This window comes from Anabas testudineus, chromosome 9 (genome assembly GCF_900324465.2).
Source record: "Anabas testudineus chromosome 9, fAnaTes1.2, whole genome shotgun sequence".
NCBI lineage: Eukaryota > Metazoa > Chordata > Actinopteri > Anabantiformes > Anabantidae > Anabas > Anabas testudineus.
The window spans coordinates 21,797,447-21,811,479 of NC_046618.1; the positions used below are offsets into that span (position 1 = coordinate 21,797,447).

General features: G+C 38.3%; 1 protein-coding gene across 3 annotated transcripts in view; it reads right to left on the reverse strand.

The window, feature by feature from the left end:
• Window positions 1-396: 396 nt before the first annotated feature.
• Window positions 397-14,033, reverse strand: part of slc4a4a (solute carrier family 4 member 4a) — a 38,673-nt gene continuing 25,036 nt past the window's right edge. For 2 of the 3 annotated variants that reach the window (XM_026343404.1, XM_026343403.1), the window contains exons 11-27: window positions 13,594-13,748; window positions 12,797-12,907; window positions 11,182-11,356; window positions 10,951-11,084; window positions 10,542-10,816; window positions 9,745-9,815; window positions 9,117-9,302; window positions 8,892-9,005; window positions 8,584-8,745; window positions 7,939-8,117; window positions 7,001-7,073; window positions 6,408-6,476; window positions 6,069-6,242; window positions 5,737-5,895; window positions 5,169-5,262; window positions 4,639-4,718; window positions 397-2,698 (exon numbers count right to left, since the gene is read on the reverse strand). In XM_026343404.1, coding sequence (XP_026199189.1) covers window positions 4,675-4,718; window positions 5,169-5,262; window positions 5,737-5,895; window positions 6,069-6,242; window positions 6,408-6,476; window positions 7,001-7,073; window positions 7,939-8,117; window positions 8,584-8,745; window positions 8,892-9,005; window positions 9,117-9,302; window positions 9,745-9,815; window positions 10,542-10,816; window positions 10,951-11,084; window positions 11,182-11,356; window positions 12,797-12,907; window positions 13,594-13,748 — 2,175 coding nt within the window. In that variant the 3' untranslated portion in view covers window positions 397-2,698; window positions 4,639-4,674. The remainder of the gene's footprint in view (window positions 2,699-4,638; window positions 4,719-5,168; window positions 5,263-5,736; window positions 5,896-6,068; window positions 6,243-6,407; window positions 6,477-7,000; window positions 7,074-7,938; window positions 8,118-8,583; window positions 8,746-8,891; window positions 9,006-9,116; window positions 9,303-9,744; window positions 9,816-10,541; window positions 10,817-10,950; window positions 11,085-11,181; window positions 11,357-12,796; window positions 12,908-13,593; window positions 13,749-14,033) is intronic. The other variant, XM_026343405.1, reaches the window with a different exon arrangement.

Sequence of the window (14,033 nt, forward strand, 5' to 3'; positions counted from 1 at the left end):
TATTTACTTAAAGCTTTGAGATGAGTCAGCTGATTGATGGCCAGGTTTAAGGTTTCTGCAGAAATGAATAATATTCAGGGCTTTTTTAACTTTAATTCTTGAACAGGATACTCTGAAAATGTATTAATTTAATGTTCTTATATTCAAAACTGTTAAGGTAGTAGCAGCAAAAAGCCAAATATTACATATGAAGAACCTTTTAAAGGTGAAAAATGAAAGAAAATGTATTATACATTATTTCATTTGAAAAACCTGAATCTGCAAAATAACTAATAACTATATCTGCTAATATCAATTTAGTAAAAAGTATATTTCTCCATGGATTCCATTATATTTAACTATTATCTTAATTTGTTTTGTTCTTTCACACAGTGAAAATCAACACAAAGTCACAGTTTGATAATTCTGTTTATTTTCAATATACACTTCATTTGAAAAATATAAATTCTAAAATAAATGATTTCACTTGTGCTAAAAAGTCACAAAAAGTTAATCAAAAAAAAAAGTATCAGTATATCGTTTGCTAAAATGAACAAGTTTTTCATTTCACGTTGCAGATTTTTGTCCGACATGCGTACGCACAGTATGACACTTTAAACTAACAACTCCCCACATTACAGTATATGTTCCAGACATTAAGTCACACTAGTTTCCATTTTCTGCCGTTGATGGCTAAAAACACTGATGTGCAGTATAAATTACGTCGTCACTTCGGCTTATGAGCTGAAACAAATTGTCAAAATCAAATTAAAGTAACTTTGTGCATTTTGGTTTTGAGCCAACATGCTTTTACGTATGTACACAGTTTACAGAGGAAGAATGATGCTCATTTATCACACAGTTTAATCTTTATTCTCTAGTGTGCTGAAGACGGTGAGGATATCCAGTTGCACATTAAATGTCACTCACTCCAATATAAAATCAAAGTGAGAAAGTGCTCAGTGTGCCCTTGAGAAATACAGTGGGGATACTGTAATGACAGCGCATAAGAAGCCTTTCTGGCTTTTGTTGTGCTGCAGTTACAGGTATACTGGCCAATAAGAGTCCGACGGTCAGATATGAGAGGTTTTATTCCGTCTGTGCCAGCGTGGACTCATTGACCACTCTGTAGGAATGCTATGAAGTAAAAAAAATCTTAATTTATGCAGATTAGGTCCTTAAAACAATGAATATGCACATGCTATATGTACATGTTGAATACAGTCAGGGGTCGCTGTAACAATTCTGTGCAGAAAAAAACTCTGCACAGGGCCATTATGAAAAAGCAGAATTGATACAGCAACCCCTTACAGAAAGTCGAAGGTACAGCCTGCAGGTAAGATTAATTAGCCGAATGTTTTTGCATTTTATTTGAAAATCTGGATGATTTGGCTCTAATGTGAATTTTGTCCCTCTTCTACACTGATCAATCTGTGGCAGCGACCACCTCGATGTACATAATTAGCATGTAAGTGTTGTATTGTCTTAGGTTGGACTTTAAAATTCCAAATTTTCCCTTTAATACAGTATAGTATAAAACAAAAAGAAACATGATCTTGTTTTTAACACCAGCAGCTGCAACAAAGACAAATAAACCTGTTGTGGACTGAAACTGTCCCTCTACATGGATCTGATTCTCCTCCCGTCATAGCGTTGCCATAAGAATTTCAGTCTGGATCGACCTCTTATAAGCCACTTAGGTAAAGTAGTTTGTGCAGCACAAGCAATTATATTATATGCATTCCTAGTTTAGAGTTTGGCTGAGGAAAATTGGATGATTATGTATCTCTGAACTGTTTTCTAAAGACACAAAAAGGGTTACCAACATACACACATATAAACAATCATTATAAAAAGATAAATGTATTATTTAATTTAAACAAGTAACAAAAGCTTTGACATGAACATGTGAAAAGATTCAAAGAATTAGAGGTGAAGCAATCAAAACGGCATCAAAAGTGATAAAAATATTTACCTCATCTGCACATACAAATGTTAATTAACTGTTAATTAACTTATATCTATTTGCACACATTTCTTTCACGAGCTATGATACAGTGAACCTCTCAAATCATTTAAACTGGACAAGAGAACAGAAGGAAAATATCAAAACCCCATGCTGCGTCAAAAATCAACATGTTGCATTTGTTCATAAGCACTGAATCTAAAACAAGAGGTAGAGCTATAAAAACATAATTTTCCTGCTACAGGAAAATGTTATTAGAGAATTTCAATTGATATAAAAAGTATATATTTATATAAAAAGAGCAAGGAGTGCATTCCATGGATGGTCAGAAAGATCAGTAATATGTGGGATTAATTGCATAGGAGTTATATTTATCAGTGTTTGAGTGAGACATAACCTTTACAGTGGAGCTGCAAGAAAAAAACAAGAGTGTGAGGAAAGAAATACTTTAAAATGGATTCATTAATAGTATAAAAAAGGTTTCTTTACTGTCTGACACATTTTGTTTATACTTGGTTTGTTCCCTTTTTTTACACTTATTCAAACTAAAATTATGTTTTGAGTTAATTTAAGTCTGTAGAGGAAGGAGGGGATACTGTATTGTCTTGCGGGTGTTGCAGGTTGCTCGGTGCGGGTTCGGTACTCTAGAGGGACGTTTCGGATCCTCTGCTCTTCCAGTAGAAGGAATTATCCTCGTCTGGGTCCATGTCTATTCTAATCTGAGGCACAGACTTCAGCGGACTCATCTCAGGGCTGAAAAACCATCAGATCCATCATCAGGACATGCAGCAAAGATTCAAAAGCAGTACAACTGTAAGGTAAATACTACAATCCATATTCAAAACTGTATTAAATTAAAGTGTGATGTGTGTGCTCTCATCTCATGCCAGACATTTACAAAACACTGCTACATGATACAACTGTACTGTTGTACTACTGTGTGTCCAAAAGACATATATTTGAGATCTTATCTGATTGAAAATTTACTGTACAAACTGACAAATGTTAATGTCTCAACACCAATTCTAGTATTTGGAGTCTAATTAGTTTAGTTTTAAAAACATCATATGTTCTATTTTATGTCTTTAGTGCCAAAAGATCATTTTCTCTGCCATTCAGTGTTTAATACCTGTTGTTTTTTTTTTGTTTGTTTGTTTTTTTTACAGTAGGGTTACCTTATAAACATAGTTGTAAATGTCACCCAGCTTTAATTAATGAAAATTCCATACACCACAATGTTCATACACACACACAAAAGGGAAAAAGGCAGTCAGCAGCTCCATCCCAGCTCCAAGGCTGCATTAATAAATGCTGAGTGACATTTACAATGGTCTATTGTCAAAGTAAAGAAATAATTAAGAAAGATTTGATTAATAGCTGGTTAATTGCTGTAGATCAACTGTTGTCACTGTACATATTACAACATTTGCTCTGATCTGTCGAGGCAAAGTAGAAATACAGTGATCATTGTCGAATGGTTCCTGAGGTCAACGGAGCTCAAAGCAATTTGGCTTCAGTCTTAGTGGAACAGGATTAGTTTTAAAGGGGAGTCGTCACTACCAGAGCATCACTGGGATTCAGGTACCGATCTTTAAAGCAACCTGAACTCAAAATCTGATTTCACTGTAGGTTTCTTCATTTTTTTTTTATTGGCATTTCCTTTTAGCAAAGGAGATTACGTCTGATTATTCATCAGCATGGAGCCACTTCCAGCCAATATCCTGTCATTATTGGTTTTTATTAATTTTTTAGTTGATTTTTTAGTCACCAGTCGTAAACAGACGCAAACCCGTCGGTCTGAGCTGTATAGCTGAAGACCAATTATAAAAATAAAAATCTCGAAGCTGCGTGTTGACATCACAGATGTCCTGTGATCGCAGTTGCTTTTCACACATTGTACCAAACAATAATCCTCTTTCATCAGCACTGTTATGACAGTCGTAGAGCAGATGGAACAAAATGTGACCCTGTGCATACGACCCATGGATCCTGGTCATCATGAGAGGTTGTGTGCCTGATGGGGAAACATAATCTCTTCTTGAGTATCATAATCACTGCTCCAAATATTTGCCAAAAAAAAGGTTTGTTCTGCCTCTTCAAGACTTATTGTCTCCTGAAGCTCATATCAGTGACGTACAGTGTGTATTTATCACAGAACATACACTCGCCTTTATCTAGTTACAGTGACGAGGTCAATACAGACACACACTGGAAGATTTTAGATAAATAACTGGTCCTCATTGCTCCCCCAATGAGCCTTTTCTCCTTTAGTCTGAATTCATCTACATCATTATATATTTATTTACAATCAATCTAATATTTTTAGTTGTGTAAAAATAATTCAAAGAGGGGTTTTACAGCTAAATACCTTTTTGATCACTGAATTGACAGTATTTTAATTACACCTAACTTTAATGGACTAGTTATTGATCAAGTTAAACCTTAGAAAAATGTTCTAGCTCAGTAACATTCAAATCCAGAGAGAGAAGAGATGAGACATCTGAGCTGAAATAACGTGCCCACGTTGACCACTGGACAAAAAAAAAGGCAGTTTAGCGATGGCTGACCTTTAAAGGTCACCCTCTGACATTCTGCAACCTTTCATGCTCCGGTCATAAATGAATTTACAATAAAAATCAATGCCAATTATATTTTGTTTCATTTCCTCTCTACCATTAAATTTACACACTCACCTGGACAGGTAGTTGGCCTGGTAGAAGCGAAACTGCTCAGCACGATGTGTGTCGTTCAAGGAATGATGGAGACTTCTCTCCTGTGGAAGGAAAAACAAAACGGTCATTAGAGTATGATTTCTGATGTATTTAAAGTCTTGCTTCAAAAGTTTAGATCCATTCAGTCGAGCTCATTTCACAGACGGCTTCAACCAGAGAGAACAAGGTTCCAGTGTCAAAATAAAAGTTTAAATTATTAACTGAGGAAAACAGGGTTTAGTCAAACAAATAAGATGCAGAAAAGTAAAAGAAATAGAGGAAGAAAGTTTTTACTTCATGCGTGCTTCGGAAAGAACAGAAAGACGGAAGCAAAGGAGAAAAATGTCATGCAGTGTCATGCAGTTACAGCCAAACAGCAAGTGCGAAATAAACGAGTGCACAAACGAGTCTTTAGTGGCAGAAGAAGTTAACAGGCTGAATGAAGGAGCAGAGTTAGGCAGGATGAAGAGGTGTTTTTCCTCAGGCTCTGCAGATAGTCTGAATCTACTCACTGTCGGAGGCCTTATCACCTAAGAAGGGCTGCTGCTCCATCATGTCCATGGGGATTTTAATGCTGGGAACATTCTCATTGTAAGGATAGTCAGACTGTTGAAGAGAGGAAACACATGTCCTGAAACTGAACCTCTGGTTGGTGTTTAGAGTCAGCAGCTGCATACACACACAGGAGCTGGTGCTAGAATAAAGGTGGACTGATTTGGAAACCCTCATATATGTTCTGCAAGAATCCTGGCAGGAGCTTCATACTTAAATAATTTAACTCATGACGCATGACGTTTTATCTTCACTCATTGGGAAAAACTACTTCACACCTACTGAAAATCAGAAATACAACTTCACATCATGAAAAACCAGCAGGTGCATGGAAAAAACTGACATTATCCAGTAAATAAACCCTCAAACGGTGCATGCTGACTCATGCTGTGAGCTGTAAGCAGGGTTGAACGTTGTTGGTGAAGACAACAGACTTGGTTTAAAACAGATTAGAAGTAACTTTAAATAAGGCATTTCCCGTTTCTGTGGCTTGAGGAGAGATACAAGCTTGAAAGTCAAATCTCTTACGTCTTCAGCGTCGCTGTCTATGCTGCTGCGTTTTTTCTTTTTCTTCTCATCCTCCTTCTTCTTCTTGTCCTTCTCTGGGATGACGTCATCTAGGAAGCTGAGGTCATGCTGGGAGAACATGTAGTCCATCGCTTTTCTGACAGCGACCAGAGCGAGGATCTTAAAGCAGAACGAGAGACAACTGTGAGTCGATTTCATTCTAAAATGAAAAGCATGTACTCAGCTACAGCCCAATCTTAGCTGTGGATGTTTGTATCATACTATGATACATCATACTACATATACTACTTACACATTGTAACAAATCCCTTTTTACAGATTTTATATTATACCATGACAGGGAATATGATGGCAGCCACGGTGGACTTGAGGATCCAGAGAAGAGCCAAGCAAAGGACTTGCAGGAAGGTGAAGAGGTGTACTTTCCTGAGGGGAACGTGTCGCAGGTAAATCAGGTCGGGCTGGTGTTTTGCTGGCATGAGAAGCAGTTTGAGTCGATCCATAAACTGCAGAAAGAGACGCATATAGACATGATCATGATAATGACAGCTAGACACTGACCTCCATTGTTATTGAATACTCAGAGGTGTCTTCAAATACATTTTAATTCTCACTCAAGGTCAAACTCTAGGGGTTTTGTTCACTTCCCACACAACAGACTCTGCATTTACCTGCACACCATTTAGCGAGGCTACTCCCATGTAAAGGAAAACTCCGTACAGCACAGGCATGGGGATGAACTAAAACAGTAGAAAAATGCAAATTAATACGACATACATTACATCACGTATAACGCTTATCTTTAAAACATACACCAATTCATATTAAAGTTAATTCTTTCTATTCTTCAAATGCTTAAGATATCTGTAAACCTATCTCAGTTAACTCAGTAAAAAGCTACTCGTAGATATTAATTTTTGTCTAATACTAGCAGATCTGGTGCACAACTTTCATCTTCCAATCCAACTACTACGATTTAATCCAGTACCACAGAGTAATAATAGAGGACCTGTTGCTCAACGCGAAGCCAATTACCTTTTTTTTTTTTTAATTTTCATTTAACAGCAGCTTCTCTTTAATTAGCCAAATAATACTACTGTAGTCTATGACGTGTTGATGTAGCTTTCAATTTGAGAAGTGTTTGTGGTTGATAGCTTGCAGTCAGTATGCCTTTATGGTATCCAAACCATTAACTGAATCTGTAGCAGGTCTGGGACAGATTCCAGCCATATTTAAAATGTGTGTACATCAGTGATAGTTTTACCTTTAAAATAGGAGCCATAAATACAGACAGTCCTGTGAGTATGAACACAACGACACCAGTGACCCTCTGCTCTCTGCAAAAAGGAAAAATAAAAGGAAAAAAGGGTTACATTTTTAAAACTATACCTATAAGTATGTTTTGGAGACGTGTTTTGACCATTTCACCAAAATGAATTGCACATATTCTGTTTAGCCAAATCAAAAACAACTTTTCTAAGGGGTTCACACTTGGTTTAGATGTTTCAGTGTCTTTCAAGACAAGATTTTGTTGGTTCAGCTTACAGCTGACACATCAGGAGGCTCTGGAGGAAGTCACCAAACAAAGACGAAAACAAAACAAAAGCAGAAAGAAAATCTAAGTCTTTCAGTCTGTTAATGAACACAAGAGACAAAACCTGGCACATGTATGAAAACAGAGTGACCCATTAATACTGCTCTAATGCAGCTCAATAATGTAACAGAGTCACACACTGACTTTCCCACTGTTTTTAAACACTGTAATAAACACAAGTTAGGATTAACATTCTTAACAATAATCTACTGTGTAAATGTTTTTGAAGTTTGACTTAACTCACAGTTCAGATCAGCTTATTACAGCTCATTACCTTCTAATAGGAGACAGATTTTGTGTTTTTTGGTCCAAACAAATTTATCCATTTATCAAGCAGTTCATGTTGTGGTTCATAGCTGTGATTATAAAAGCCTTTTTTACATTTGACTGCTTGGTTCAAAGCCAATTTCTCATTATGTACCACACACATAATACAGCAAATCTAAAATGGTGTGTCTCCCATAGATGATGCTACAGCATAACATTTTTTCCACAGGGAAGTAGCTGTCATGAATTCATCCTTTACATTTCATCCTTGCATAATTCTCCAATATCCCCATTCAAGATTTTGGTCTTCTCTAAACATTATAGCTGCCAGTGACATGTACCTCACACCCAGAAACTTTGGCTGCTCTCCAGGAGCCGATGTTTCTGTTTCCATCTTCAGACTGTCGATGTGAGCGATGGAGATGACCGTAGCAGCCACGTACCACGGCAGACCCATGAAGGAGCAAACCACCAGCAGAACGGCCACCCAGAACAGATCCAGGTGGTAACCTGCCCCTTTCTGGTACACAGCAAAGAAAAGGCCAGAGATCACGTTCATTCAGGTGCAAACAGTGAGTAGAACACAGGCACAGTTCAAATCCAGCAAACAGCTCAGATCATGGCCAGAGTCTGTGCTCACCACACAGTATTGTGTGTTGTATGTTCACCAACATGAACATGTTCAGTAACTCCCATTCTTCCTTTTTCCAGTGAGATATACAATATTTAATTTCAGTGTGAAGGCAGCCAGTGTATCGTTCAGACTGTACTGTAGTAAAAGACACAGTGAGTTCTGTGTTCTTCACATACAGTAAATCAAGAGAAACAGAAGCACAGAGCCTCACTCTTGTAACTCAAAAACCTTAGTTTGTTTAATTTATCATCATCATGGTTAACTATTGTGTCTAACAACATGGACATTTAGTATTTCAAACACTGGTGTCACTCTTGCAGTCCACATAATGTTAGCAGCGATTCTTATTCACCTTCAGCTTGTGCTCCTTCCTGTTGACGATCACAGCCGTAATCTGTTGGTCCATGAACACCAGGATGGTGACGAGCAGGGCAGGAAGAGCTGATGCCAGGTAAACCCACCAGGGGTTTCCTCCGAATGGGGGCACAAACCAGCCACGTTTAGGACTTGTTGGCTAGGAGGAAGTGATGAAATGTTTCCTTTACAGAACTTTACTTTTAATAAACAATATAACATATCAGAAAATGAACTTGTTGAACTATTCTTTGTTGTGGTAATGACACTTGATTTTTGCATGAACACTCAAGGGGAGAAACTCACCTTGAATTCACTTGGCACAATGAGTTTAGGAGTATCAACTCCAACGAGCATGTCGACTCCACAGAAGATGAGGATGGCCAGGATGATGGCAAAGTCACTGATGAGTTTTCGTACCTGGGTGAAAGTAAACACAAAGACCTCCTGTAATCTTCCACAACATTTGGAGACCTAATTAATTTTCTTCACAGGTGACTTGTTGGGTTAAATAATCCCAGCGTGACTCACAGTGGTGGGGAAGAATGGGCTGGTCTTGAACTTCTTCAGACACATGGAGCAGGTGTAAGTGCCAAAGAACAGGATGAAAGACATGAGGGTGATGTCTGGGACAAACTCGCAGGCCTTCCCCACCAGCTCTCCTTTGTACTTCAAGCACTCGCCTTTGGAGAGAGACGACCATGTGGTGTTCTCTGGCTGCACAGGGGAAACAAACAGCATCATGGTCATGTGAAACAGTCTAACAGGAACTGTAGCTCCTGCACTAAGAGCTGATTAGTAACTCTCAGATAAAGGCAAGCAAACTTTCAATGTCGCAGTAACCCCACAATCTTATCACACTCACTGATCCACTTTTCCCTGTGACATTGTCAAACACATCACAACTGTCTGTTTTTCAATCTTTATCTTGCCACTTGTGGTTGTTAACCAATACCTGAGACTCTTTTTCAAGAGTCCTGGATTCCTGAAGCATTTAGACCAAAGTCCTACAGTCAGAAGTAAACAGATAAAGTATATATAGTACACAACAGCGTACGTTTGAGGCAGTATACACTCACAGTCTCTAAAATAAGAAATATTAAATGTTCATCCGTGAATTAATCCCTTCATTAAATAAAATAAAACACAAAACATTTACCATATCAGTGTTGTTCCAGAACCAGACTGAAGCATCCTCCAAAGGATTGCCAATAACTGTCGTACTGTTCTCTGCAAAAACACAACGAAGAATCATCAGTACAAGTTTAACACTGAACCTTAAGTTGCATAACACCAAGTGTGTTAAAGCAGCACACATAACAATATAATAATAATATCTATGATTTATAGTGCTGTGGTTTTATGTTTCTAGCGTCGTCAATCACTGTGTCCTGGTGTATGATTAAAATAAGTAAAATTATAAAGCTGTGACTGTTTATTTATAATGAAACAAAACTGATTATCAGTTATTTTAGATGAGTGTGACTATAATTTACACGTCTGACAGAAATTGGAGTGTTTGCTTATTCAAAACTGAAACATCATGGATCTGTTGAGATTTCCTGACTTCCTTAATGATAATGATACACTAGTCTATTGCAATGATGTGGCAACTGTCCCCTGTACTAAGTAAGCATGTTCTCTGGTATGCACTACAATCTGTGTAACAACATGTGTGAGAGAGATATTTTTGAAAGCAGCAGGGGAGTGCCCCACCTCCTCTCCCATCCACCACCAGAGAAGAAAACGAGGCATGCTGTGACATATTAAAAATACAAACAACTCGTTCATTACTAAATACAAGAAATGCCCAGTGTACCCATCACACTACTGCAAATACCTGATGATTTATGAAGAAATTAATTATTCAACTGTAATTAGTTTCACTGGAGTCCACAGATAAAACAGACTTTGCTCTACAGCAAATCAGTGTCGGCTAAATCTCAAACATCTCACCTAGAACAGCCGGGGCCATACAGAGGCAGTCGTACTGTGTGACATAATCGATCTTAAAGTCAGAGTTGATGGGGTAGTGGTGAGCTAACTTGATCATCTTCTTGAAGGCATCATAGATAAAGATGAAGCTGATGAGACTGGAGAAACCTTCCTCAGTGAACCGGGTAAAGTACTGAACCAGGAAGCTGGCGTCAGTGGCCACAAGCACCAGGCAGAGGAACGCTGACCACAGGCCAATCCACAGGCGGAACTCCATGTAGTCAAGGTCATTATCTCTGTAGGAAAAAGGAAAACAACTCTTAAGTAAAACAGTCATGACTGTATTCATCTTCACTATTCTGCATTTGGTATAATGGTTTAGTATTTTCCAAAACATTAAATAATCTATGATTTGTGCCTTAGACCGAACCTGCTGAAGTTGAAAAGCAGCCGTTCAAACACCAAAACAGGACCAGTACTGCTGAGGATGGTGAGAGGCTGGCCGGCCAGCAGACAGAAAATCCCACCGGTGATTGCAGTCCCCAGAAAACTCTCCAACACTCCCTGCAGCAGTTAGAGAAGAATCCAGAGCGGAAATTAAAATTTTAATTATTAAACAAGCACTCTGCACATTCTCCAGAGATTCAAATCTCCGTCTGACCTGCATATTTTCTGTAGCGTCACCCAGCAGACCCCCAAAGGTGATGGCGTTTGTCACAGTTCCCAGGTAAATAAACAAAATGGCCGACAGGGCCTGAATGTGAAGTGCGTCAGTGAAGTCACTGATGAAGAAAGGCGCTTTTCTTTTGATGTCAAGTATGAGACCTCCACAAAACCTGAGAAGAGAAAAAGGACCTGTCATTTCCCACCATATGGAAAACTAAACATCTTGAATTTAATACATTTACAGTATGAGCATGCAGACAACTACATGTTAACTCATTTTAGTTTGCAAACCATCATATATGCAACACTGGATCACAAGCTCAGTGAGGGCAAATGTTTCAAGATAGAAGCAACAAGGCAACAACCTGTGTAATCAGGCACAAAGTCCCTTTACCTGTTTGCATTGTTTACATTTTTTCCAGGATATCTCTAGAGCTGACTCACGCTGCACTTCAGTTCATTGTATAATATTGTGAACTCTCATTTAGCTGTTGAGTCTTGTGCAATTTAAAATACCTAAAAGTCTGCAGTACACTCCATATCTATACTGCCCGTCCAAAAAAAAAGTCACCACCTGGATTTAACTAAGAAATACTGTCTGTAAGAGCTTCCCACTGGATAATTAGTGAGTAGCTTCTCATTTCTTAAACAACCATGATACATCCTGTTGTGGAAAAGATGTTAATCTGTTTCAGAAAGGTCAAATTATTGACATGAATCAAGCAAAGAAAACATCTGAGGAGACATCTGATGGAACTAACAAAGCTTGTTATCATCTTGAATGATTATGATCTGGATCACTTGAATGTTTAGTGAAATTGAATCATAACATCAACAAAAAAAAAAAAACGGCTATATTTAATAGTGAAAAGTAGTATTTCCATGTCCACAATGAGAAAGGAACTCGAGGGATTAAAATTAAACAGCTGTGTAGCCTTAAGAAAACCACTGCTAATTGGTAAAAAAAAGGCTTTAATTTTCTAAAGAGCATAAAGATTGAGGTCTGGAGCAGTGGAAGAAGGTCATGTGGTTGGTCTGAGTCCAGATTTACCCTGTTCCAAAATGATGGGCACATCAGAGTGAGACGAGAGGCAGGTACAGTGATGCACCCATCATGCCTAGAGCCTACTGTATAAAGAATGAGGTCAGCTGACGACCTGAATATACTGAATGACCAGGTTATTCCATTACTGGATTTTTTTTCTTCCCGATGTCACGAGCATATTCCAAGATGATAATACCAGGATTCATCGTGCTCAAATTGAGAGTGGTTCAGGGATCATGACACATAATTTTCACACATGGATTGGCCACCACAGAGTCCAGACCTTAAATCCATTGAGAATCTTTGTGCAGCGGTCCAACTCTCTTATCATCTATACAAGATCTGCATTAATGCAGAAATAAATGCTGAGACATTGCAGAAGCTTATCAAAACGATGCCGCAGTAAAGTCGCGTGAAAGCTAAAGGTGGTCCAACGAAAGTGTTTAGTTTGTGTGTGGATTTTATTTGGACAGGTCGTGTATTTTTAAGCCTGGTAGATAAATGAACACAATTATTATTTCTCTCCCATTTGTGTAAAAATTATTAATTTGAAATATTTTCATACCTTCCCGTCTTCTTCAGCTCATCCCCTACAGCATGTCCCCCCCCTCCATGACCTCCATCATGAGGCGTGTCTCCGTTCATCTGAGAGTCTCCTCCTGCATACATGTTTTTCCTAAGATACACAAAACAGTTTGATTCAGACCGACTTTGCCTTCAATTTGAACAGGTTTCACATAAAATACTGTACTGATATTTAAGAACCTCATAAATTGAAGCGTCACCATGTTGTCACGGTGTCTTTTTTTCTGTTACATGATAAAATAGCCTGATTGATCAGTGCTCACATGAATAGTTAAAACATTCCTGCTCTGAGTAAAACTTTCCTTAAAAACCCACTGCTGCACTTTTATAATTCAACACTGTGCTGCACACCTGCACACTTTTTAGTGATTTAGCAACTACAGCGTTTTTACCACATAATGGAGCTCCTGCACACGCAGCATTCAGAACAAGCACAGATACATGTTTAATGCAAGATACTCTTACACTCTCCATCATGCTTCTGCAGCTTAACACTGATCTACCTACATGACACTATTATATATCTGAAATGTTTGACAGTGACTTGTCATGAAATACGAGACCACAAAGTGAAATATTAACATTATTTTCCCTAAAGACAGAAAAAGTGTGATGTCACACTTTATACTTGACCTACTACTTGAACTTTTTATACAGATACCACTCCTTTTACTGCAGAACTATGGTAGACATCTCCCTTTTCAATGTTTTGTGCAACCATTTCTATTACGTGCTGCACAGCTTTTGTCTAATGGTCCTGTCTAACTCTTGATTAACCTTTTGTCAGAGGAGGGGAGAGTTTTCGGAGGCTCTATCCTGATGGCAGGGTCCCACTCTCCAGGGGGAAGCACGATCACCTCATCCAGGAATTCATCAATACCAGCCAGCAGGTCTTGACGGTCCTTGGCCTTGTATGCAATGTCATGGAAGACCTTAACAGGGACAAGGTATTCAAGTGTGAGAGATTAGACATTATAAAGCATGAAATGCTCGGCATCAACAGACAGAGAGCTGCGATAACAGATCTGAGGATTAACATGGGAAAGAAGGTGAGATTCTTCACACTACAAACATCAAAAACATCACCACACAGATCCAAAGAAGAGAAAAACGCTAGTAAAATATCATCCAGCTCAAACTTTGAACAGACTTTTGCACAATACATTTCATTTAAACAAAACAGAACTATGAACAGCTGAAGTATTGTGAGTGTATAT